This window comes from Formica exsecta, unplaced genomic scaffold, assembly GCF_003651465.1.
Source record: "Formica exsecta isolate Colony F162 unplaced genomic scaffold, ASM365146v1 scaffold308, whole genome shotgun sequence".
NCBI classification, from domain to species: domain Eukaryota; kingdom Metazoa; phylum Arthropoda; class Insecta; order Hymenoptera; family Formicidae; genus Formica; species Formica exsecta.
The window spans coordinates 491,704-518,813 of record NW_021850337.1 but is presented as its reverse complement, the minus strand read 5'-3'; the positions used below and the strand labels follow the sequence as shown (position 1 = coordinate 518,813).

The 27,110-nt window shown below is 38.7% G+C and overlaps 1 protein-coding gene and 1 long non-coding RNA gene across 3 annotated transcripts in view; one reads left to right on the top strand and one right to left on the bottom strand.

Moving 5' to 3' along the window:
• Nucleotides 1-22,666, top strand: part of LOC115237745 (LIM domain only protein 3-like) — an 84,109-nt gene extending 61,443 nt beyond the window's left edge. Inside the window, exons 5-6 of the mRNA XM_029810989.1 lie at nt 12,918-13,077; nt 21,604-22,666. Of these exons, the coding sequence (XP_029666849.1) occupies nt 12,918-13,077; nt 21,604-21,762 (319 nt within the window). The 3' untranslated portion in view covers nt 21,763-22,666. The remainder of the gene's footprint in view (nt 1-12,917; nt 13,078-21,603) is intronic.
• Nucleotides 1-26,559, bottom strand: part of LOC115237750 — a 215,551-nt gene extending 188,992 nt beyond the window's left edge. Inside the window, exons 1-2 of one of the 2 annotated variants that reach the window (XR_003884391.1) lie at nt 26,263-26,559; nt 3,953-4,025 (exon numbers count right to left, since the gene is read on the bottom strand). This is a non-coding gene — a long non-coding RNA (uncharacterized LOC115237750). Of the gene's footprint in view, nt 1-3,952; nt 4,026-6,798; nt 6,831-26,262 lie in introns of those variants that run through there. The other variant, XR_003884390.1, reaches the window with a different exon arrangement.
• Between the last annotated feature and the right edge of the window lie 551 nt (nt 26,560-27,110).

Genomic DNA, 27,110 nt, shown 5'->3' with positions numbered 1-27,110 from the left:
TTTATTTCTATAATATTTTTATTATATTTTAGTCTACCTTCTCTTTATTTCTTTCCTTTTTTCAATTTTTTTTTCAATATTTTATCTTTCGATTAATTATCTCGCTCACTCTTTATTTTCTCGTCTGTCCCTTTCGAGTTGCGTACAGTATACAGAAATGTAAGATCAATAGGATGAAGGGTGTGAGAGCTACCCCCAATGCTATTCCGTGACTCATAATGCACACTTGTTCGAGCCCATAGTTTGTTTCGTGTGATTTTTAGTTTTCAAACTATTTTTACGATGTAGCCTTTTACTCGCTTTGGCTCCAGAGCACGCTGTTCTTATCGATCATCTCCATAAACCTTTCCTTCTTCCTCCCCCAATCTGTTACTGCCAGAAACACGACCATGCCAGAATCTAGGAAAAAGAGAAGAATCGGAAAATGATGGAACCACTTTCCGAAGAGAGTGAATTTTTCCAAGTGCGCTTGAGATTATCAAGCTTATATATTTTTATATTCCTATATTTCTAGATTTTCGAATTTTTCAAGAAAGAAAGAAACAAAATTACTTGAGCGTACTTTTGGAATTTTTATAATACAGTATAAATAAAATTTTGATATTTTTTATGTCGAATTTTCTTTTCGAATTTCTTCCTTATTTTTTTTAAATTATTATTTCTTATTGTTCCAAAAAAATCGAAGAAAAGCGAACAGAGTGTTATAATATAATGTTGACATCTCTCTCTCTCTCTCTCTCTTGAATACCTCTCGACCGTAAGCTTTGTAGATTCTAGCACCCGTCCAGTGCATCAATTTCAACTTTGTCCGCCATCTCCGAGAGACTCGCGCCTATTCCTCCCGCATTCTTAGTCGACGCATTTTCTTCCACTTAACTTTTCCGGCGATAAAGACGCGTCGACCTATCGTCGTCGTTCGCGTCGACAATCCCCTATCGTAACCATTCTCCCCCTGCCTTCTCTCTTTCGGCGGATCGTCGGAACGCATGCAAAGTAAAGTTGTTCTTTAGTTCGTTAGGTCGAGCCAAACGACGGAGACAAGGGGACGCTTTCCGCCTTTACTTACGGGACTCGAAGGTGAAAAGATAACCTACGAGCATTACTCACCGCGGAGGACGACGAAGCGGCGCGGGCTACGACCGGATGTGCTGTCTGAGAGGCAAAGGAACGGGGGGAGCGAGATCGTTTGCGCACCATCTTACGCGTTCTCGCAGTTTTTATCGCGACCGCTCGACGTTTCACGTACCTTTTTATGCCGTTTTGATACAACTTCGAAGCTTCAAAATTTATCGGCCCGATGCGAGAGGAGAAAGAAGGAAAATTCAGTGTCGTTTTTTCATAATTTATATATCCTCGCGTAATTTTTCGACGTCTTATCGCGCGAGGGTAATTTGTACTTTACTGACGAATTTTAAAAATACGTCTCAAGAGAATTTACTATTTTACGTCTTTTTACATCGTTTTACGCACAGCTCTCGATTCCTGCATTTTTGCCCTGCGCAAGCATCCGTCGTCGTTACGATCTCGTTAAGGAGTGAGTTTTGCACAGCTCATCGCGAGGGCAAAAGAGGATGCCCAAGGGCCAGTCTCTCGATGGCCTTCCGTTACGAGGGTGGAGGATGGATTCGAACTCCCAAGGGTGAAATGGCTCATTCCGACGCACTTATCCAACGCAGGCCGTAGATAACCATAGATTAATGGAGCCTGGAGACTCGCCGAAGGATAGACGGAGAAGCAAGAGAGAAGGGAGTGAGATAAACGAACGAGAGGGAATGAGAGAACGCGCGATGGAGCGAGAGAGGGTTTACTTCGAAGAAACGGCGACGGAGTCGGAAACGAAAGAGAAGGTAGATCCATAAGAGGGGGCGTTATACCTTGCTATGCGACCCCGCTGATTTATTGTTTATTGAGAAATATGGCCGTTACTTTGCTCCCGAGGATTAACCTCCTTCTTTCTCTCATTCTTAATGTTCGATGGATTCGAACTTAAGGTCGTAAAGAAAGCCATCCACTTCAAACTTTGAATCATCTTCGAAATAGATGTAACAAAAACTACAGCGTTCGAAAAATATAGTCCGTTACAAATATATCGTGAAAATTATGCTCAAAAAATCTTTAATAGTATAATAAAAAAACTTTATGTCGAAAGGACAATGTGACGCGATTTATAAGTGATAAGATTTTGAGAGCAACGCGCGGCCAAGTTGATGGACTTTACTTAATGTAAAGCCAACCCATGGAAAGGATTAGACTGACTAAGCCTGGTAGCAAGTCTGTCTTTCACCCTCTCGCTTGCTTACTCTGTTATACTTGTGTACTCTATCCTTTCTCTCTCTCCGATGCTTCTCTATTCTACACAGATAGACCCGCGATATTCAAGTTATCAAGTGCGTCCGGTCAGAAGGAGACATCGCCGGAAGTCAAACAAGCTGCCCTATGGAAGATAAGGCTGTCAGACCGAGGCTAAAGGATAAGGAAGCTATCAGCTTGTTTAGGCTGAAATTTCGGACGAGGTAAAACTTCGGCGACAAGTTACGCGACGTCATAATCCGTCAACATTTACTTCTAAATAAATCAAGCGAATTTAATGACACGTCAATATTTCGATCTGAGGCAGCCTCTCTTCGTTCATCCTCGCGTCGAAAGGCGCAGTTTCGCAAATACCAACGGAATTCGAAGTTTTCAACGCAAGATTCTGCAACCTAACTCTCGACAAGATCGGATAATTAGACTGCGGTTCGTGCAACTTTGAATTATGCGTGTTCGCGGCCTTATGCCGGAAGACCGAGAACCCTTGAGGGACCAATTTGTTGATTAAGCCTGCCATATATTCAGCTTCTTGTCCTCTATAGATTCTGGGAAAGCATTTTCCAGATAACATCTTATATTATAAACTCTCTAACTTTATACAGGATAAGGGAATTAAATTCTAAGTAAGAATATTTTTGTAAATATATATATTTTAAGAAATTTCGAGTATATATTTATACTGAAATTTTATTAAAAATTAATTATTTTTTCTATTTCAATCTACTTTTTTATTGTTTAATTATATTCTCTATATATCTTATTATTTTCAAAAAATAAATCTTGTAACGATTGGGTCGAGATAATCATATAAGAAATTATACAGAGACTTGAAGATTCAGCCAAGATTGAGATGGACGAATATTTCTCGCAGGATTACACAACCTGTTTTGATATTTTCCGGTCGAGTTACAGGGACGTCAACACCACCGCCGGTATCCCTGTCATCCACAGCGCTCGGCTATGGATCGAGGGCAGCGAGCCTCGCTTTTGAGCGTAAAATTGAATCAACGCTTTTTAAACGTCCCGTACACTTCGTTGTATACATTTCGTTCAATGTTCCCTTGCGTTTGATGCGAAACGAAGATCGTTGACAACACCATACCAAATTGTTGCAAAATTCGCGGCACGTTCGGCCATCATCCAACGATCGGACGTTAAACGTGATTCAACGTGTAATAAAGATAGTTGTTACGAAACTAATTAGCTTAATTAGGATAACGATATAATTAACACCGCAAAATATTTTAAGAAACGTTGCACGAATTTACAACTTCGAATTTCTTAGAAATTAGCGATATTAGGTGTTGTCATCGAAATTTAATCCGATAATTTTCGAATATATATTCCTACACACCTCGACTATAGATCAAGTTCTCTCTCGAGTGCACGCCGACGATAATCCGGGCGGATCCGCTCGGAGTAAAATCACGAGGCCGGTAAACTTACCCGAACGAAACCTTGACAATGCCCGCCGGTCACGACTACATGGACGCGCGCGATGTTAACTTTGCCCCTACCGATCCGACTACGCGCTCCTCGCCAATGCCTCGCCCCGACCAAAGTTCGGCTATGTTACTCCAGAAGCTACGTAACGTTAGGAGAACTTAAGTACTACCCGTAAGTCATATTTAATCCGACTCACCGTGCTCGGCGTGTTCCTGCTGCTGTTACGCAGACCTTCTCCGGGATCGACCCATTGTACCTGCCACGAGCACCTGCGAAAATATATAACACAGAGTGAGAGTGAGTTCAGACAGTTAAATCGAGGATATGATAATGATGGAATTTATATTTATCAAGTAATGTTAACATATATCTAGGAATTCGAGAATTTAATTTATAATAAAGTTAATTTTTATGTTTAGCAAAATTTTTATATTCGCAATGTGTGTGTCGAGATATATAGATAAATTTATTTTTTTTTTTTTTTGCAGTAATTTTCGTAAATAAAATTCACAATAACAGTTCGTATCCTTCGTATTCTGCTAACGTTCGAAGAAAACCAACTATCCGAAATTTCATTCCCCAGCCCATTTCTCGACCCCTCTTCAATTCCACACTGATACATACGCCTACGCAGGTATCCGACAAAACGTCGCCATTGCTACTCGTTACTCGTCAGATCTCGATCTCACTTCGAACTGCGACGTCAATTTGTTTGAAGGAGACGAGAGCCCGCCGGGGCCTTTCTCGCGACTCGTGACGTCGCCGGCGATCCTGGCGAACCGATAAGTACTCGCTCCGGGCGACCGTAGATTTATTGCCGGGCTTGCCGGTCTTCTTCTCGCTATGAGCTACCCCCTTAGACACCCCTTAACCACCCCCGACCGTCAACCTCGTCTCTCAACTTTTGCCCTCGTCCCCGTCTTGTTATGCCACGCAGAGCGATTCGCGGAGCATCTCCCCAACCGACTCGACTTCCGTTTTATTGGCGGAAATAATCTTTGATGTGATTCCGCGCGCCGCGTCTTGAAAGTTTTTTCTATCGTTACGGGGAGCGATGGGTAATCGATTCTCAGGCAAGAAGAAGACATCGTTCAACGTACACGAGATAGACTCGCATAACGCTTAATCGCTCGATGTTCTTATCGCGATGCCATCGTATCAATGCCGCGAGCTCGATGGCATCATAAATGAACAGTCGTTCGAACCAAGCACGGCTGTGCGTATCACCTTCGAGTTTCTGAAAGTGATGTAACTTAATCTCCCAGAACGCAAACTGGTATCGATAAATGTAACGCAGTTTCGAAAGTTTTCACGATTATTTTGATAGCACACTCTCTGATATACCGAATAAATAAATTGTGTAAATATACAGGATGTCAGGATTAAATGTTTTAATTTAAAATATGAATTTAGGACCTCGAAACAAGAAAAACGCTTTGTTTAAGAGATATTGACATCTAAACATTTTGATTATAAAATTTTATGAAATTATTATCAGGTTATAATAAATAAATTAATAGTGTGTTTCAATTACTTTATTATTAGAAAATATGAAAATGTTAGCATAATTATAAATTTTGTTCAATCTTCACTATTAGAATAATATGCGAGGCACAATGATGCTTAGTTTGCGAAAGCGTCGAACAAACTGAGAAAGTTTCTCAGTGATACGTCGATATGGTATTTGTGTACCTTTTTATAATATTGACATGTCAATATTGACATGTACAGTTACAGAAAGTGAAAATGTTAGCATAATTATAAATTTTGTTCAATCTTCACTATTAGAATAATATGCGAGGCACAATGATGCTTAGTTTGCGAAAGCGTCGAACAAACTGAGAAAGTTTCTCAGTGATACGTCGATATGGTGTTTGTGTACCTTTTTATAATGTCAATATTAACATGTACAGTTACAGAAACAAATACGTATTAGCAGTCGTACAATAAATTTATCATTTCTAATTCCTACCCATAACTTTAGATGTAAACAAAGCATTTACGGCCATACCTCCAAACGAAAATTTTTTTTTGTTTTGTGATCCTAAATTCATATTTTAAATTAGAACGTTTAACCCTGAAACACCCTGTATAATATACACATTCTTATTTGCGTATTCAAAATAATTTTTCTCGAAGATATTACGCAATCACACTCAAGGAAATTTATTCTATTTTGATTCATTTCTTAACATGATTACCGCAAATAAAATAAATAGGCGTGTTAGAGTTGAAGAATGTATGTCGCGCATATTTTTTGCTTAATGTCCAAGATTTGCGACAACACCATTATCAGAATTCTGCTGTGTTTTTTAATCAACCAATACTACGGAACAGGTTGAACGCTATTCTCGACCGCGTGAGAGGTACAGAATAGGCACGATTCAACACTCTCCTCGGCTCAACCCCTTCGCCGTAAGTAACAAAGGAACAACGCCAAGTCCCACCGCGGTATCTGCGACCCATCGCTGTCTTAATTTCCTTCGTAATCTACGATATTAATATGGCTTAGGGTTGGCCGACGCGCGTAATTTCGCGCCGCGCAGAAATTAATAGAAAGACGAATGTTCCCTCCGCGTGCTTTACGGCTGAACGCTCGACCGGAATGGTTAATAGCGACGATTTCTGCGCGTTTCCGCGCCCGCTTTGCGAAAACGTGCTCTGCGACCAGCGCAGAAGTGAATGCCATCTCCGAGACAAAGTGTTTCGGCTCTTAAATACAATATTATTCTACGTTGCATTGTACTGTGGTAGACACAGTAATTGATTATAGCACTCATGATATTGAAGCTATTATTTATTAGATAATTATCATTGAAATTGGTCATTAATTATATAATCATTTGTAATTTTTAATCATTAAGTAGATAATTATAAAATAAAAAAATTTTGGGAGACTAATCTTTAGATGTAACCAAATAAACGAAATTATATAATAATTGTATAATTTATAAAATAATACTTGCATCAAAAGCAGAAAACTTTAACTTTTAAGATTTAAATAAATTTCAAGTTTTTCATACGTAATTGATAAATACGTACATCAGATCTGTCAAATGGAGAAGCTTCTCAATCGCATCCGTAATCATTCATGCCGCGGTAACTCTTTCTGACAATATAACGAATCGATTGGCAGCGTATATGATACGATGAACACATGTCTATGGATGATCTATGAATGGAGTCTCAAGCTTTTATTTTCTTTCCATCCCACTTGGCGCGTGGTGGGAGAATGTTTTGCTCGCGAGCAAAAACTAACAACAGATTTGATATATACACATCAAGCGACGCGGTAGCGTCGCTACGCCAAGTACATAAAAAAAGATACTTGGCTTATCAACAGTTTTGTCTATGTATATACAATCTAAATCTCAATAATCCAACATAAAAATTCATCGATGTCTTCTAAGCATATTTTAATTTAAAAATTGAAAATAAGGTCTTTTCGTTTTACAACTTAATATATTACAGAATTAGCCCCTGTATGTATACAATTAAACTAATGAATATTGAGTTTGTTTACTAAGTAATCAAGTAATTAGTAATTATGGTTATTTAATAATCAGTAATCATAGTTAATGAGTAATGGAAATAATGAAAACTATTAATTAATCATCGGTCTTGATTAAATTATTAATTATTAAATGATAATATCTTGTAATTAATTCGAAAAAAATTAAGAATGTTTAAAAAAATATACTATCGAATTTTATAAATTAATTTTCTCGTTCGAATTTTCTTAAAAATTCCATAACTCGATTGCAACAAGAATATAAATAAATGGAGTTGTTACAGAACTCTTGAGACATTTTCAATCTTGCTAAATACGTTACGGCATCGACTCATGAGTCAATGCGGAGCTTTGCCTTATTCAAAATGACATACGCAAGATGACACGTTCCCCGGCGCATATCTTGTTCAAACGTCGCCTCGCTCGCGATAGCGACGCGGAAGTCCTCGAGCATCCGTCCATCGTTCGCGCATGCGATCGCACATCGGACAATGAGACGTGATTCGAGACGGCGGCGCCCCGCTGCTATGTGTTATCGAGTGGCATTCCGACACGCTTCTGGAGTGACATTTAGATAGCGACGTCAACTGTCTGCGGAGCAAATCCGTCGTGGAAGCGCGAAGGCTCTCCTCCTTGGTACCTTCCCCGGAAGCCTGACGGCGAGAGCCCTCGCCACCGGAGCGAGCGAATTCACTGCTGATCGAATTAGCGCGCCACGGTTCCCCGATACCCTGACAGTCTGAATTAATTAACAGGAGAACGCGCTAGGTAAGCAGCCATTATCGCAACAAAGTGTACGCGTCGCGCGACAGAACGAGCGAGATGTGACTATTCAGTGATGCAATCGTAAACACCAATCGCGATAAACGCGTGAAAATTAAATCATTCTGTCATTTATTGAGAAAACCAAACACAATTATTTTTTTGCCAACGAATCTACGGTTTGTATAACGCATAATAAGTCTATAAATTTTAATTTAATATTATATAAGAAATATTAAAAAACACGATGATTTTTTACATTTGTATGCAAAAAAACTATTATCCCATCAATTTGCCATAAAATCTTTTAAATATTTTTTTTTTTTTTTACTTACCAGTTAAATCATGATATCGAGATGAATAAAGAAAATTTCGCGATTCCAAGACAAACGCAAAATAGAGTTACGCGCGCGGCGAGAGTTTTGCATCTCTTGTCGCGACGCGACGTCTTGACTCTCCATTAACTTCACACTTAGCGGCACCTTAGAAAGCCCGTTGCCGGCGGAAGATCTGATTAGGGGTTCGAGTCTCTGCTAAACGCGTTAGTCTCGGCTGCGGGGCGTCGCGGGAGAGGACGGGGACGCGGCGCCATCAGGTGTTAGAGCGGCGGCCTCGGGAATAGGCAGGAGGAAGGGACCTTCGGTGGTGTCTGTCTCTTCATAGTTTGATGCAAATTGAGCACGAGCACCACCAACTACCGGCAGTATAGACGTTTTCCTGGTTCTCTCCTCCTCCTATATCTACATACAAACTCGCGTACACACTTATATACATCTATCTGCCTCGATCTAGACCTCGATCTCTCCCTTTCTCTCGCCTCTTCTCTTTGCTCTCTCTCTCTCTCTCTCTCTCTCTCTTTGTCCTCGGAGAAGACTCCACGATCGAATACGAAATTCATTCCGCGCGACCCTCTTCGGCTTCAAGCAAACCTCCACCTTCCCCACCGATCTTGACTACCGCCGAAGTGTTGCCGTTTGGGGCTTCCCGTCCCATATTGCGGAGCTCGCACTGTTTGCCAACGAATCTCGGAGGCTTTCTCTCGACTTAACAGCGATAGAAACGCGTCGCGGAAAACATTTAACGGTTAACCAACGACATTATCATTCTTTGATTTCTGAAATGTGCTATAATTTTATTCAGAAATCGACATTTCTAAACTTGAAAAAATATATAAAGAAACTATCGCGTTTTATAAATTTTATAAATAGAAAAATAATCGCTATATAAAAAAATTATTTATTTCAATAAAATCGATAATTCTTAACTGTGCGATATATTATAAATATTATATCACCATCATTTATTTTTTTTTCGTTAAATATAATATTATTCAATAATGTTATTTACTTATCTTTTTGTCATTTAAATATAATAATTATTGTAAATTGCGTTCAATTTTTTCTAATCCGCTTTGATTTAAATAAAGCCTCCCGAAGGATATCTTTGACTTTTAGTGCGAGCCAAAATATGAAGACGATATTAAGCTACAGAAATAACCGGCGATACTAATGTCTGGAACGTTTAGCCTTACAGATTAGAGAGACAGCATTTATCGGCAAATATAGCGCATATCTAGACGCGAAATCACGATACCATTATAAAGGATCGTTCTTTCCTGTCATTCTGTCGACTCCTCCTCCTCTTTCTCCTCTCGCACCTACGCTCTGTAATGTTCCTTTTTATGGTGCATGATTCGAAGCTGCCCCCGGGATCGATTTTGCTTCGTAGCACGGTACTTATCGTACACCGTTACGAGGGCGCGTTGCTTTTTATGGTGGTTCATGCTAGATGTTCCGATCGACACACGTTTGCCTCTCTTTCTCGCTCTTTCTTTGCCCATTTTCATTTTCTGTTCCTCTTATTCCCGTGGAAACAAGATATCTGCACGATACCGTGTCAAAAATCATACTTATCCAAATGGACTTTTTTACAAATAGATTGACTGATGAAAATTATTCGTTGATAAAATCGAGAAGAGTATGATGAAGGATACTAAATTAAAACGTTACATGCTTTTCTCACGATGCATGAAAATTTTATTATTCACTATAAAATTAACTCAATCATTGAATTGATAAGTGAAATTGATTGTAGATATTAAACCTGTTTGTACGAAACTGCTAATATATCTCGAATTTCCAATGTGTCCTGATTTACAATGAGAGAAGTATATTTATATATTACGATACTCTCCGGTCATATATCGATCAAGACGTCGCGGTTTCATATACCGATCGGAGAGATATTTTAAGTTCAATTATACTACAGCCAATCAGACTGAATATATGATTATCGCTCGCTATTTCGAATCTCTTATCGCAACTGTATTTCTGAATCAACGAGAATCTTTAATGGTGATGAAAATAAAATCAAAGTCATGCGATCACCGGCTTCGAACATTAATGAAAATCCGTAACTTCTATTTACATATACTATATAGAGCAGAATTTATAAATTCGAGAACTCATTCAATTTAAACTGTTTTTCATTTGTATCGGATATTATAAATAATTTCTTCTATTGCTGTATTAAATATACATTTTTTTAAAAAAAATGTCTAGACGTTTATTCATCAACTATTTCACTAAAAAATTAATTGTTAAAAAAGATAAACGTTAAACACACATAAGACTTACATATAGTCCTTGTTTTGGCATTTATATATATTCGATATGAAAAAAAAAATCTCATCTCGAAAAAGTTTCATTTATTTCGCGCATTAGTCTCATCGAGTGACGCAAATTACGCGACCACATTCTCAAGAACACATCGCTGAATCTACTAAAAAAAAATGCAGATTTCGTGGGATATGGGCGGCGTACGTTGTAGAATCTCATTGCGATTTCATGGTCCTCTCGAAAGGAGACGACGTCGGCCAACCGACTCGTTTCGAATGCTACAAATGTGCCGCGCGCGAACGTTCGCATTCAGGTGGCTCGAGTAGGTGGTGAAAAAAATCACGTCTGCATTTACATAAGCGCCGGTATAAACCACTCGACAGAGAAATCCCGACATAAAACCCAAACAGGATACCAGTGCGGGACAGCACATCCGTTGAATACGCAATGGCCGTATGTAGCCGGTGTACGTACATACACACACCCGCCTGCCCCCTTACCGAAAAATGCTTTTATTATTCACCGGTGAATTACGTACGCGACACTGTATACGTTTTATCCCGCCGTTTATGCTGACGTAGAGTTTACACGGCTCATTGACGACGTCTTCGAGAAAAAAAAAAGAAAATCGCCCATTTCGTCAATATTAAAGCGCATTCCTTTCTTTTGTGGATATTCCCATCGATTTTATCATCATAAAATTCTGAACTTTTTTTAAACACTTAACGACCACGGTCACATCGTGTATAAGGGTACTTATATATGTTTTATTACACTGTACATGTATATTAACTCACGCGATGACGTTGACTTATAATATATAAAAAATATTTAGCATACACTTCTTTTATCAGGTTACTAAAAATAGAGGAATAATATAAAATTAAAGATAACGCGCGATACGAATTGCACTTGAGAAATAAAATAACAGAGGGTCGATTCTCTCTCAACGATTTACATTTACACTAATGATATCCGAAGAATCCGACGTGTCCCAAAAACGACTTGAAGTCTTTGCGAGTCCTTCTGTAAGACAAATCGCGCGAACACGCCCGTCATATCGCGATCGATATAACGCGCTACGCGGTATAAGGTCCAGAGAGTGATGTTCCCAGCGCCTGACGAGAATTTTCAAGTCCCGTGGATCATGGCAAAACGATTTTCGTGTCCCTCGTGGATCTTCGATCCATCGTACGCGGTAGAACAGGTCGGCTGCCCTTACGAGCCCGATTTCATGGCTCTTTAGCATTTCCGGGCGTAACGTCCTTTATGCGGGCGCCGGAAAGGGCGCGGGAGAGAAAAAATTGACTTTTAAACCGGCAATAAAAAGGAAAAATGTGAAATCTTTGATTTTAAAGGCCCCGCCGACCCGCCCCTCGCGGGAGCGACAGTTGGTCGATGCGTATAACCCTCGCAGTGGCAATCTTATTTCTTCCGATATCGCAAGCCGAGCACGTTCGGTACCTCGTCGCCATCCCGAAATCCGCGTGCAGCGGTATGTATATCGTGTCGGATTACTCCAAAATCCCGGACTTTTATACGCTGAATTTTAAAATACACTTCGGTGCTGTCTCTGATTTTTCATTCGTCCGGAAATAGACAGACGTCAACTTACTAACATTTGTCTGATATATGTATGTATAAGACTGTATTCATATATATTAATAAATAATATTATTTGAGATTTATTATCAAGTAAAAAAAAGAGAAAAGTCAGGGTGTCATCAAATCATGTGTCGATACGTTTGTAGAGAAAAAGAAGAAAGTAAAAGCGAGAAAATTGAAGAAACTTCCAATTCACGGTAATCCGAGTACGATGTCTGCGAATCGACTGAAAATTTACATTTAAAAGTCTTGGAAGACGCTAGAAGAAGCGGAAAAGGGGCGGCATTTCGCCGCTTGTTTTTATTTTCTAGCAATTTCCTCGGCGAAGCAGAACGGAAAGTGACCTTAAAGGGAATTAGCACGCTTTACCGTCTCTACCTACCTCGCACAACTCTTAAACGAAATTTCTTCCCGTCTCTTTGCCACTTTTAAACACTATGAATCAACGCGATAACGATTGTCATCGTTTAGTCTAACAATTTTATTAAAAACTCTACATAGTTTTTTACAAATATTATAATATAATATATATATTATATTTAATATATTATATATATTATATATAATATATTTTCTATTATATTATAATTTAGCAGAAATTTTATTTTTTCGATTTTAATAACATAGCACGAATGTAACGCGATAAAATTTATTTCTGATTGCAGATTTTGCGTGGGCGACAGATTTTACCTCTGTGATAACAAGATTCTCTGCGAATACGATTATGAGGAGAGGCTGGTTTTCGCCAACATGGCTCTGCATCCTCCGCCTACTGCGACCTTGGCGCACATCAAGAGACAAGTGACCCATCTTCAGCCACCTCAGGTGAAGAGAATTTACAGTTGTCTCTATTATCAACGAAACTTGCGCGCGATAACTCGTAGGTTCATGTAGTTTAGAATATATCTATCGATCAATAGACATATTTTCGTTATGAAATATCTATACGAGGTAAAGTGCAGAGTGCACATCTAGTGAAATCTCATCTCTGGACCGTGACCATCGGGTTTCAAACTCGCAAGGTTTCAAACTCCTCAAGGCGCAACCCCCTTAAGGCGGGTTAAAGTGGCAGGTCGCTCGTCCTGACCCTCTCGACAACAAAGGACTCCCCCGAGGCTTCAGCTATGCTTTACCATCCTGCCATCGTCTTACGAGTTAGGATATCGCGTGTCCTTATTAATTAAGCTCGCCCGTTAAGCAAGCCTCGTCGCATGCCTTAACGATTATTCGCCCGTTCTCCGTCGAAGACGGAACGTGCGAAAGAATTTACTCTTCGTAAAGATCGTTAGGCTTCCAAGAGCTATTTCGTGCAAATACGAAGCTCTGGAAAATCATTACCCCTTTTTTATAATTGTAAATCTTTGATCAATCGCGATATACATATATCGCAAATATAAAAATATTTCAAAAACTTTTAAATGTAAAATATCTTGAAAAATAATAAAAAAAAAGGAAAGAAAAAAAGACGTTGCAAAATTTAATTCAAATTTAAATTTGATTCTTATTTGTTTTAAATTGTAAGAAGGATGTCATTTAATTAAATAATTTGAATTAAATAATTGAAGTAAAAACAGATCGTAAAATCGTGATAATAAAAGACAAATGACAAGCGATGAAGAGATGGCGATTTTCATAGAGTAGAAACGTCCAGAATTATGAACTCATCGGCGTTAAGCTTGTTGGGATTAAGTTCTCTTGATTATCCTAAGGCAACAGTCTTGCTTCGAAACAATATCTTAAGCTCCTGCCGCACGAAGGACCACGTCCTACTCGACCCTAGGAAGCCTATCTGTTTAATCCGGGTGCCGTCTTGCAAGACTCCCGCCGTCTTCCTTGTATAATGTGACGTCATGTATTCTAATTCGCGATATTTTCTTAAATATAATGATTTGAATAATCCAGAATAAAAAAGATTTAAAAAAACTGTATCCTCTATTACGATATTAATATTTACTATTGTATTTTAAATATATTTGAAATTATAAATAAAAGTCTAAGTATATGTAATTTTTTAACTGTGAAAATTTAAAACGAGTTTCTTTTAAAACGACAAAATTGAGTATTTAGAACTGGGTCATCGTTACTAAGAATATCGTTTGCAGTTATTTCCGTTGTTAAAAGATCGTTAAAAGTCCGCGATAAAATAGTCAACGCAAAAGTTGGAAAACATTTTCAGGAACGTCTCAGAGAGGCGGTCTAAGACTATAGATGCTTGCCGCACGCTCGAATTGTACGCATGCACAGAATAACGAGGTCCCCAGCCCGATGATATCATGCTCGGTAACGTGTACTACTTATAATATGCAAATTCGCTCCCCTTAACCGCTCTCGCCGGCGAGCTGCGTGTAATTCAGGGGTTGGTAACCCTTGCGACTCTATTCCTGCGCGCCACGTAAGCGTCGGGCGCTCTTCCACGACCGTGCGTGCGTGCGTGCGTGCGTGCGTGCGTGTACATGTCGTTTATAATGTTTAAAGAAATATCGGCTCGCGTGAACGGGCGTGTTAGCATGTAAACATTTTTCAAGGACACTCACACGCGCGCGTAAATCTCCCTTGGCGAGGTCGAACGGGGTGTCTCACTCGAGACTTTAAAATTCGTAAAGTCTCTCGACACCGAACGCAATGTGTCACTTTAATTAATACGAGATATTTTTTTGCCCGACACGAGGGAAATCAAATTTGTTTTTTCGCTGTAAATTTCTGGCATCGTCAACAATCGGGAAAAATTGGCACGTCCGCGATGTATTCCGCGATATTGCGCGATCCAGCAGCTTTCACACGCAATATCGATTCGCTCGGAGGGTTTACGGGTTATAAATGACCGGTGTGCGAAATAACGGGATGGCAGACTAATGCCAATAATCGGCGTGGCATGCTAATGTCGTCTGCGCATCTATTACGCTAAGCCTGATGGATCCCTCTTGACATCTCGTTCCTAGAGCGTGAATACCTTCGATCGCGGAGAGCACTCAAGATGTCTATCATTTTGTTAACTAACATAAAGGTCATTTAACATTTGGTAATTAAATAAAAGAAATTAACACGTACATTGCTCACTTTTGCCTCAATTACTTTTGCCGCAAATATATCTTGTATAAATAAATAATCGAAATATTAAACGACAGCAATGAGTTATAATAAAATCAATAATGATATTTTTTTAATGTAAAAAACAATTCCATAAACCGGAAATGTTAGACGCCCATTAGATTTAACATTCTGATAAAGCGCGATAAAACGCAAAGATGAAATTGAGAATACCTATAAAATGTAAGAAGAGAGAAACAGAGAGAGGAGATATAAAGGGAGAAAGGAGAAAAGGCGTTAAGATTCTTAAAAACCGCAAAGAGGGTGCTCGTCCTAGAGGCAGCTGCCACCCTTGTACTCTCCTTAAGCCCGTCGGAGGCAGCGAAGTACCGTCGACGGAAGGTGGAAAAGGGGGCGGTAGTTTTTTTGATTGCCTGAGAACAGACAGCTGTCCCAATCTTTCTTAGCCCTGGGAGGATCTACCGCGTTTCTTGCGAATAATGCCGGGAAGTGTTGCTTACGAATAACTCGAGTATGCCTGATCCGAGGTAAATCGAGGGTGGGGAGGATGAAGGAATGAAAAGAAGCGACGGGACTGAACCGCCTTTAGCCGTCAGCATCGACAATCGAGCTGTCTCGATGAATACGGATGACGGATCGTTTCTGATATTATCGTTGGCCCATTGAAACTTTATCATATATTATAGGGACTATTTTAAAATTAATTGTTTTGCTACTGTTACGCGACACAATAAGATTTTTAATCCAATAAACATAATTGTTTTCATATAAATAAAAAATTAATTTTATATAATAATCGAAAAATAATTTTAAATTAAAAAAATTAAGAAGACACTGTTCATGTCATAAAAAGAAGATCAATTTCATACATATAAAAGACAATGTCGCAATTCTATAAATAGTAACAACAACAAAAAGACTTATGAAGCTTTAGCTTCATTTCTCGAGGAGGACTTTCGATCGAACCGTGCAATCTCATCCTCCTTAGAGACAAGTGTAACGCGCTTAAAAATTGGCGAGAACTTTTATTTCAGTCTAATTTTCCCCTCGGGATTCGGCGGAATGATAAGAGAGAAGAGAAGGGGGTTGAAAGGGGAAACGTTAGTGGGGGATATAGACACGGAGTAAGAATGAGAAAGAGAAAGACACGACGAGAGAGTTTGGAACGATTATCTGAGTTTTAAAACAAACTCTCGAGTGTCTGCGAAGTCCTTCGCGAAGCAAAGGGAAGAGGAAGACCAAGGTGCCAGAAAGAGGTTGAAAGACGCGATGAAGGGAAGAGGGAGTTGCGGAGGTGAGATAATATGCTAATGCCAAGACGGAAGGTACATGGGAATTTAAGAGGATCAATGCACAGTACGAGATTCGTACGGGGAATAAGGCATTACAACGTCCTCTATATTGCTTCCAGGCGATTAGATTCGTGAAAGTTTGTCGAATGCGAGCGACTAATTTCGGCGAAATTAAACTTTCGGTTTAACGTCACTTTTATTGAATCTGAGTGTTCAATATCCATTTGTTTAAGAATGACAACAAATGCGTTACGGACGTATCGAATTCATAAAGATAAATCACAAGAAAGTTGAAGATCCTATATCTATATAAAGTAAAAATCTTTTTTCATCTAATTTCCTATTTTATTTGTTTATACTTTTCTTAATGTAATTATGTAACATGAACCTTCTTACATATATTAATATAAATAAGTAAATAAAACAATTAATTAAAATTAAATTTATTATAACATCACGAACTTATTAAAAAATGGATTGTATTAGTTAAAGATTTATAATTGCAAAATATATAAGAAGTGTTTATACGATTTTCATTGTTGATATTGCATTAATTGTACGCGATTGGTTTAAAATAGCTATTTTGATATGAATGAAAGACTTAGGAATTCATATAATGTATGCATTAGAATATCCGAATAGAATGTGTCAGAATAGGATATGATACCATTAATAATAATTAATGTAGCGCACGGTTAATCCCTCGAAATGTAGCGTTTAGCGAAATGGACGTACATCATCGTAATGCAGTACTATATAGGACTACGAGCGTATTCCCACACTGAACAAAGCCATTAGTCCATCATTAATCCTTCATTGTAGATACTCTATCGTTGTGCATGCGAATACGATCTGTTTAGAATTACATCAGAGGATGTCATGGAAATTACACAAAACGAGCATATATATTATTCTCTATCTATATATATATAATTAAATATAAAATATATTAAAAAATAAAAAAAAAATTATCGCTCGAGAGAAGAAAGATTATCGCGAAATCTCGAAAATGTTGTGGTCAAAATGTTTTCTACGCGTAACAAACGGCCTCTGATCGATCATCGATCGATCAGCTGATTAGATTGCCTGGTTAGTCGACGTAACACAAGTTGTGTCGTGACAGGAAGAGGGAGAGAGAAAGAAAGAGAGAGAGAGAGAGCAAAGGAGAGGGAGAGAGACATAAGCACGTACACACGAGCCCTCGCACGCGCGTGTACACGTCGTTCTTGTTAACGAGCGCATTATTAGGTGCACCGTGCTTGGCTGAATTTCACGTAAAGCCTCCGCGCGGCCCCTTATATTGTACAACGCGCGCGTCCCGAGAAAGCTCGCATGGGAAAGCCCGGCTTGCGAGCTTATGCGAGATTATGAGTTTAGTTGGGAAACAACTTGGAGAGAGCTATGTGCTACGTGGCCAAGAGCTTACTTTTGTAATGATTATTACCAACGACCATGGACAGTCGCAAGGACTCGATCATGCGACCGAGCTTGCGCTTCAAAAATGAATTTTAATATAAAACTTGATATTATTCTATCAAGATGCATTTAGCGTCGTAAAATAAAACCGTGTATAAAGAAAAACGGTGTCCAATCACAAATTTGCATTATAAAAATTAAAATTGATCAAAGAATCTAAGTGTGATTGGTTAGTTTTTCCTCTACATTATTTTTTCTCACAGAAAAGAAAACAAAGTATTAATAAATCTTTTTTCTCCGGAGGAAAGAATCAGATCGAAGATGGCCGCGAGCCGGGCTAACGACCCGCCAGTAAATTCCGTTTCCAAACGATCCCGGGGCGATTAACGACGTCTCGCTCTAATTCTCATCTCGTGCCGGAGATCGGACCATGAGCGTGGGTGGCGCTAATTTTTGCGCGTAAGAAAAGCCGCGCCGCGAGCGGAGAAACGGGACGCGTACACCTGGCCGTTTCCCATCCGCGGGAGATCAACGGACAAATGACACGCGATTCTCCCTGGCAAACCCCTCGCGCGTTGGCGATGTTCCGCATTTACCGTCAGTTACAAACTACCCGACCCCGCTTTACCACCCTCACGCCGAGTCACGATTAATGTCTTACTCGCGCGAGCGAGATCCTCTCGAGAGGAAAGAAAAAACCGGGAGATTTTCCGCGACAGATGAGAAGACCGAATAAACGCGAAAGAAATTGCTCGTGACTATCATATGCAACACGAAAATTCATTATTCCATTAATAATTTGGCGCGAGATATTAATTATGTCGTTAAAGTTATCTTTCAAACAGTTACAAAATTTCTAATAGTTATAAACAACAATCAAATAAAAATATGTGTTTGACTTTGGAGAAGGATTATTCCAGATGCCTTTATATGCACACTCGTATAGCATCCTATCTACATAACGAATATCGTAAAACGCGTGCCGTTTGATTACGATGTCGGCAGTAAATCCACAACTCGGTAATTCCTTCTCTGGCAATTGTAGATAAAACTTGAATAAGTCATAGACTTAATTTAACCCATAGTAGCGTTCAACGGCGGTCTGGAGCCTTCCACGGAGATTTCTTAATTACGAGCGGGACTCTCTGAGACAAGAGGGCACAAGAATAGAAAGAGAAGGGAAAATCCGGTATACACGTATACCAAAAGACGAAAACGTAAAATGAGAAAGAGAGACAGAGAGAAAGGGACAAAAGTCCTGCTGGGGAAAAGGGTTCTCACGGCGATGAGATTTAAGGATCCTTCCCAAAAAAAAAAGTCGCCCTCGTCGCGGAGACAGATGATAAAGCATTTCTCTAGCAGCGCTTTGTCATTTTTATCGTAATTATTTACGAGTTAATTACTCCGCAACCGCACCCTGCTAGCTACACTTTTTTTACATTAGAATGAAAAAAATGCTTTATTAAGACATCAAAAGAGATAACACCTTTCATAGCGATCCCGTGACAGATCTGCGCTTTCATTCTTATTTTCCCGTTGCATACGGCGAGAAACAAAAAAGCGAAATAAAATAAGGAAAAGTTAAATAGACAGACAATTTATTTGTTCCAATAATAAATTACGTTGTAATCTATTCTTGCATTCTTTGAAAACAAAAAACATATTGTAATTAAAATCGATTCGTTCGTTGCGTCGCAATGTATTCCAAGACTTTCCAAGACGCGGGATAATTGCCGAAAATGGAGGCTTAATTCGGCGCCGTGCGAAAGTTAGTATGATCAACTTACGGGCCGAAATCGTGACGAGGGAGGATCTCGTCACGAGGGGCTGAGCCGCACGGTCTGCCGAATTTTAAGCCTGTATAATTTAACACCTTTACTGCAGAAACTAAGAGAAACTGAAGGGAAAGACGCGGGGAGAGGCGGAAGGAGAGGCACGCGTGTTCGCGAGAAAGCATGAGACGACGACGACGAAGGTTGTAAAAGACGAAGAGAAAGCGGGATCGGTTGGATAAGACGAAGGAGGGGGTGAATGGAGGGAGACAGGGAGAGAGGGATATAAAGTTCGAAGTTTTCAACGACGCTTACCTAGCCTAGTACAGCCTCCGCCTCTCCCACGAGTTCTCTGTACCATCAGCGCATAAATATGGCCACCAGAGAGATAGAGACGGAGATGGATAAAGAATCGGTCGCAAGAACAAGAAAGAGGGAACCGCCAAAGTTGAGTCGTCCCGTCCCTCCTTTTTACCCGGGCACTGAGATACAAGTTCATTCCTCCGGCCTTTTGTTTTTGAAGCGGAGTCTTAGATGGTACATTAGAAAGGGAGATGAGCGGAGAGAGGGAGGAAAAGAAAGAGAGAGAGAGAGAGAAGGAGAGAGAGAGAGATATGCGAATTCGTTGGCGTTGTCAACCCTTTAAGAACGGAAGCCCGCGACGGATTTCATGTGCCGCGTCGTGAATAATTGTTGAAATCGAATTACGAAGCGATCGATCGACCGCTTTTATTCCTGAATTCCATAAATTGCCCTCTAACCGGATTAAATTCTTCAGAATTACAGATTCGCATCTTCCGATATGTCTTTTGATATATGTATATTGAAGGATTTTTAATAAATGAATTTCGGGAATAAATTGAACGTAATTTTTATATAACCGATGTTTTTTTTACTCGATTAAATGCAATCCGAAAAGAAATCGATAGAATCGATAAAGGTTACCTCTAAAACAGATTAAATATATTTTATACACAACTGTTATATAAAAGATTAAAATCAATTTCAATGAATATGAAATGTTGCATGTTTTCTTTATAAACACGTGTCAATATCAGTGGCATGATTAAATTAACAGTTAAATTAATAATTAAAATAATATTTATATTTCTATATCAATATTTATTTATATTTAATTAATAATAATTTATTCCCCTTTTCCTCCAGAAAAAGTAAGTATATAGAATGTGTTATTAAAGAAATATTTATTTTTGTTTAACGCGGTGCCTCAAATATGCCTATAAGAAACTTTAAATAAGAAACCTTCACAGACATTTTAAATAATTCTTTTTCGGGAAGATCATTGATCGAACTAAATTGCAAAAGATAACCGACGTGTCTTTTTTCACTTTACAAACCATAGTGACATATCATTTGCAATATATTGTTTAACGATAACTATGGTTAATTAAAACTTGTTTCTCAATCTATGTTACAGTTAGTTATAATCTAGACAAGGACACACGAATCACACTAACCAGAATTTGTTAACTAAGGCGGTCAGTACGAATCACCTTCAGTGGTATATCACTCGCATTGATATAAATCACATAGTGTTGCAATTAATTTTCGAGAAAAATTTAAAAGAAAAAAAACGTGCGTATATAAGATTAATAGAAAAATACGAAATACATGCTGTTTTTCGCGGCGATATTGCTCGACGGCACTTTATAAAGGACGTGCGTGCATCCGGTGGCATAAATTTTCCGCTAAGTCGAGATCGTTCGATCAGGACCGAATTGAAAGAGAAAACCGATCCGTACACATCCGAATATCGTATATCGACGGTGTGTAATCCTCACGCGTCTTCTTTTATCTTGCAGAACGTAGCCGCGGGTGGCCCTCAACGACAGGCGAACGGGGAAGCGGCCCATAACCACAACGGATATCCAGCGCCAGCCAGCTCGAGCGCCCATAACGTCCTGAACCCCATGAATAATTTAAACGGTATCAATGCGCAAGCATCGTACGATGCCAAATGACAAACGAAGTAAGCACCGATATATCGATTGAGTCGCGCGATGGGGGAAGGGACGACTCGTGGAATCTCGTGTCGTTCTCATTGTCTTCGTGGTTTACCATGTCGATCGTTCAAACCCGTAATTTTAGCATGTAACTTGCGGCAAATTGCGCGTATAATCGAATATCCCTTAACTATCGAAAGATAAGATCGTTAAATTATCGATATCGTGCAAACGATGATAGGAAAGGTGTTACCGCGCATAAATATATATTCGCATTATATTATATATTTCGCACGGGTCGCTTCTCGTCGCGAATTAGACGAAGTTGAATTCTCGTGTAAATAAAGAAGAAAAAATATGATAATGTGTCAGCGAAGAGCGACGTGAATAAGCGGCGTAGGAGTATGTATAATTAAAAAAATATAAAACGGATAACACAAGGACATATCGCGACGTTTTGTTAAAAGAGGAACAGGTATATAAAATTTCCTAAAACTGACAAAATTGCGGAGCAACTATATCTCCTAATATGTCATCTTGTATATCATTTGACAAATGTGTATTTTCCAGACGAATTATTATTCCGTCTTTGAATATAGATTCTCCAATACAAGATAGAACGTGAGGGAAGAATATATAAATCCGAAATGTGTTTTTCGTTCTCTCACTTAATTAGATTCATATATCTGAGACCTCGAATGGACTCGTCTTCCCCACGCTCGACTGGCTAGACGATAAATAAGTAGATAGATAAATAGATAAGTAGATAGTAGATAGATAACAAACATCTATTGGCCAATTATGGCAAATTATTGGTGCTCTTTAGATTATAATTGATCGAGTGTTTGCGCGATCCAGTTTAAACAAATAAAAAAACCGCTAAAACAAATTACTAAGAAAAAATAAAAAAATAAAAATAAAAAAAAACAGAAATATAAGACCTGCATGAAAATTTATGGACTAGAAAAATATATCGCGACTTCTTCCGGATTTATTCGCTTTCACAAAATCCTCATATTGACGTTTATCCACTTCCGGCCGGTCCAAGATATCTTTAACAACAGCCGTGTCATACGAGAAGCCCGAAACTTCGGGGTAGTAATAAAGTTTAGTGTCTAACGTTTAATGCTCGCCTCGCCTAGGGCGGCATCTCGGTGAGATGGTACGCAGGATGACCCTTGGTAGGTCCTGCCGAACGAAGGCGAGCATCGGGAATCAGCAGATCGAATCGGCGGGTTTCGAGAGAGAGAAGCAATGCAAGCAGCAACTGCTCGCCACCCCATGGGACTCATACGTTAAGGGTGACTTAAGCATTGTTTCAACTTCGAATCTCCCGGCAGAGGCCCAGATTGATGTCGCGAACTTTTCCGTTGCCTTATTTGCGAGTCAGATAACGAGGCTGAGTTATGCCAAAAGTTCTCTCTCGCGCTCTCCTTCTCTCTCTCCGGCCCGGTCCATGCTGATCGTATCGGATCACGAAGAATACCCGTAGTCGGGAAGAATGTTTTATTTCCTCCCTTAGCTCTTCGGGGATTCATCGTCGATGCCAAAAGTACCTATGTCGAGCGATAATAGGCTAGCAGCTGCGTCGGAAAACTGCTGAAGACTCAGAGACGCGACCTTCACGATTTCTCTCCGGCCGCAATAACGAGGTAATGAGAAAAAGCTTTGAACCTTGCGATTAGTGAAGGGTGGCAATAATTAATTGTTGATTATCAATGGCAAAAGAGAGTTTAAGAAATAAATATTAGAATCATATTACGCGAAGCTAACTGAAATCAACTGTGAATCCATTGTTAATAAATTACATACAAATATTTTTTTATATGTTTGTGTTATAATTTTATGCAAATTAAATATAAATACATTGTTTCGTCAATATTTCTTATATATGGTACTTTCTTATACTTTTGTAATATTTTGTTTTATATTCACAAATATTCAAAGTGTGTATGTATATAAAAATGACGATAGCAATTTTAAATTATGATAAATAACATGCATCATATGCATAATTAATAACGAGTGCCAATTACTAGCGCACCTTTCTCTCGACTTCACGAGTAAAAACATCGTATAAGCATACTATTCCTTCAATCTATCAAATCACATAGAATTGATAATCTCGATTTGACTGTTTCATACTAAAATACGACAAGTTCTTATGCTTACATTCATCGAGCGCATTAAAGTCGCCTGACTGAACTAAAGGACATGATTCCTTTTGACATTGAAATATATTCCAACGACTGTAAATATTAATTCTCTCGCAAAATATGTGACGATTCCAGCATAGTTCCTAACGCGAAACTTCGTCTTCGACGAAGCAACTACGATCACTAAACAAATATTTATACCGTACTTATGCGACTATCAAATGAATATTTAACAGGACACAGCCAGTGCGAATAATACCGGACACTTTTGTACATTGTATTCTACGGTATCGCTATCTAAATCCCGCATAAATCATGGGCAGCATTATATATATATCCAATACTGATTATGTGCACTTGGATCACGACGTACGAAAGAACCGAGATTAATTAATTAAGAAAGTGTGTATGCGTTTACTAGTTTTATATGTTTGTGTTATAATTTTATGCAAATTAAATATAAATACATTGTTTCGTCAATATTTCTTATATATGGTACTTTCTTATACTTTTGTAATATTTTGTTTTATATTCACAAATATTCAAAGTGTGTATGTATATAAAAATGACGATAGCAATTTTAAATTATGATAAATAACATGCATCATATGCATAATTAATAACGAGTGCCAATTACTAGCGCACCTTTCTCTCGACTTCACGAGTAAAAACATCGTATAAGCATACTATTCCTTCAATCTATCAAATCACATAGAATTGATAATCTCGATTTGACTGTTTCATACTAAAATACGACAAGTTCTTATGCTTACATTCATCGAGCGCATTAAAGTCGCCTGACTGAACTAAAGGACATGATTCCTTTTGACATTGAAATATATTCCAACGACTGTAAATATTAATTCTCTCGCAAAATATGTGACGATTCCAGCATAGTTCCTAACGCGAAACTTCGTCTTCGACGAAGCAACTACGATCACTAAACAAATATTTATACCGTACTTATGCGACTATCAAATGAATATTTAACAGGACACAGCCAGTGCGAATAATACCGGACACTTTTGTACATTGTATTCTACGGTATCGCTATCTAAATCCCGCATAAATCATGGGCAGCATTATATATATCCAATACTGATTATGTGCGCTTGGATCACGACGTACGAAAGAACCGAGATTAATTAATTAAGAAAGTGTGTATGCGTTTACTAGTATAGATACGTTTTGTATTATAATTCTATCATAGAAGTATTAATAAATTTGTTTCGATGTTATGCAACAGTGGTAATTGTGAATCGTATATATCTATAAGTCGTTATTTTTCTTAAACTGAATCAGTGAAAATATCATTGATTAAAGCGATACAAAATTTCAGCAAAGAATAGTGAATATTATGTCCCATTTATGGCAATAAGTTTCGCTTAAGAATCAGTAATAATCATATTTGCAAGCTATAGTTTTCAATGAATATTTTTTTAGAAGCCCTCGTTAACATATTTAATATAAAATACATAACTAATATTTAAAAAATTCAGAATTATATTACACTTTTTCACTTTTAAAATGTAATAAACTCATAAAAAATAGACAAAACTCTTGGTCAAATTACTTATTATTAACTGATTCTTCCAGAATGATATTACACTAGAGATACTTACAGTGCTATACCTATAACTGAAACCATCAGTGACTATTTACTGCTTTTCAGTGATAATACACTGATACCATTTCAACGTGAAAAAAAGAACTGCCACCGCTTCTGCTTTTTCTTAAAAGTTTATGTTTATGTTTCTATCGTGCCCGCGAGTGCGCGCGATATTGATTCGCGACGTTGCGACGCGAGAATCAACACGCGGAATGATTTTCGCCGCCGACGTGGCCTCCCTTTTGCATCTTCCGTTCGTATTTCCCTTGAATTATTTAAGGGCGCTACGTGATTGGCCGACAAATCCGGTCCGCGCCTCAATAATTTACCAATCATACGCGGTTCTTTGTGTTTTATACGTCGCGTTTCGAATAAATCGCATTGTGTATTCAGGAGAGCGGCATCCAACTCTATTCTCTGGTGCGAACCCTCTCCGCGTATCCGGTGATGGAAAAAGGCGAGGTGAAGAAACGGAAGAGGAAGCGACCGGAGAGATCGCGAAAGGGGCGATCGTGCACGATTTGCACGAATTGACTCGAAATTCGGCTGAACATCGCGAATTTATGACGAGGCTGCGAAGGAACGCGGTATCTTCCCCCGTCCTCTGTAACCCGGAATCGCAAGTATTGCTAACACAAGGATTCAGTTTAATACTTAACGACTTAGCGATATATGCACTAAATATTTTGCACGGAAACTCATAAGACATTCATAAGAAATCAAAAAATTTGAGAGAGAAGAGCCTTTAAATACCTCTATGAATTAAAACGTCCTGTGCTTTTTAAAACGACGTATTTATGCGGTATGGATTCCATTGAATAGATCACACATTCCACCGAGGCCGACACGATACGAACAGCTGATTTACGTATTGCTTACACGTGTAAAATCATTCACTGAATGCAATAATTTACACAGTTTTATACTACACGATAATATATTTATATATGTATAATAGTACTAGACATATATGTATATCGCGAAAGACGTTAACCTTCCTTTAAATATTACGGTAATCGACTGATATGATCGATTGACTGATGATATATTTATACCTACTGTTTACCTCACACATACCAATGTAACAATCGGTCTCATCAAAATATTTACATAAACATAATGATTCAGATCAGTCGCGACAAACACTCACAACTCTTCGGAACTTTATAACATACAGACATTTACGAAAATAATTACAAAATTTGTTCTACGAGAATTATAATATAGGCTCGTGATATTTTTTAATATCGACTTATCTCGACGGGGAGATTCAGCGAAACGATCGTCGCTGGATAAGCGAAGGTGATTTAACGTCGCAGGCGCAACTACTTATCTATAATCTGATGAGCGGGCGGTCGGTAAGTAAATGAAGCGGGAAACGAGAGAGACGGTCGAGCATTCGATGCAAATTGGCAATTTTTTCTCGTACGGCTCGCGGTAATCATTGGCAATTAGAGCACGGGGGCTCCCGATAAATGTTATTTACGATCACGATTATCCGGGGCGCGCCTAGCCGCCATAAGGTTCGCCTAACTACAACCTCCCGACCATCTAATTGACTGACGATTACTTTTGTTTGTACAAAATGCGGCACTTTATTG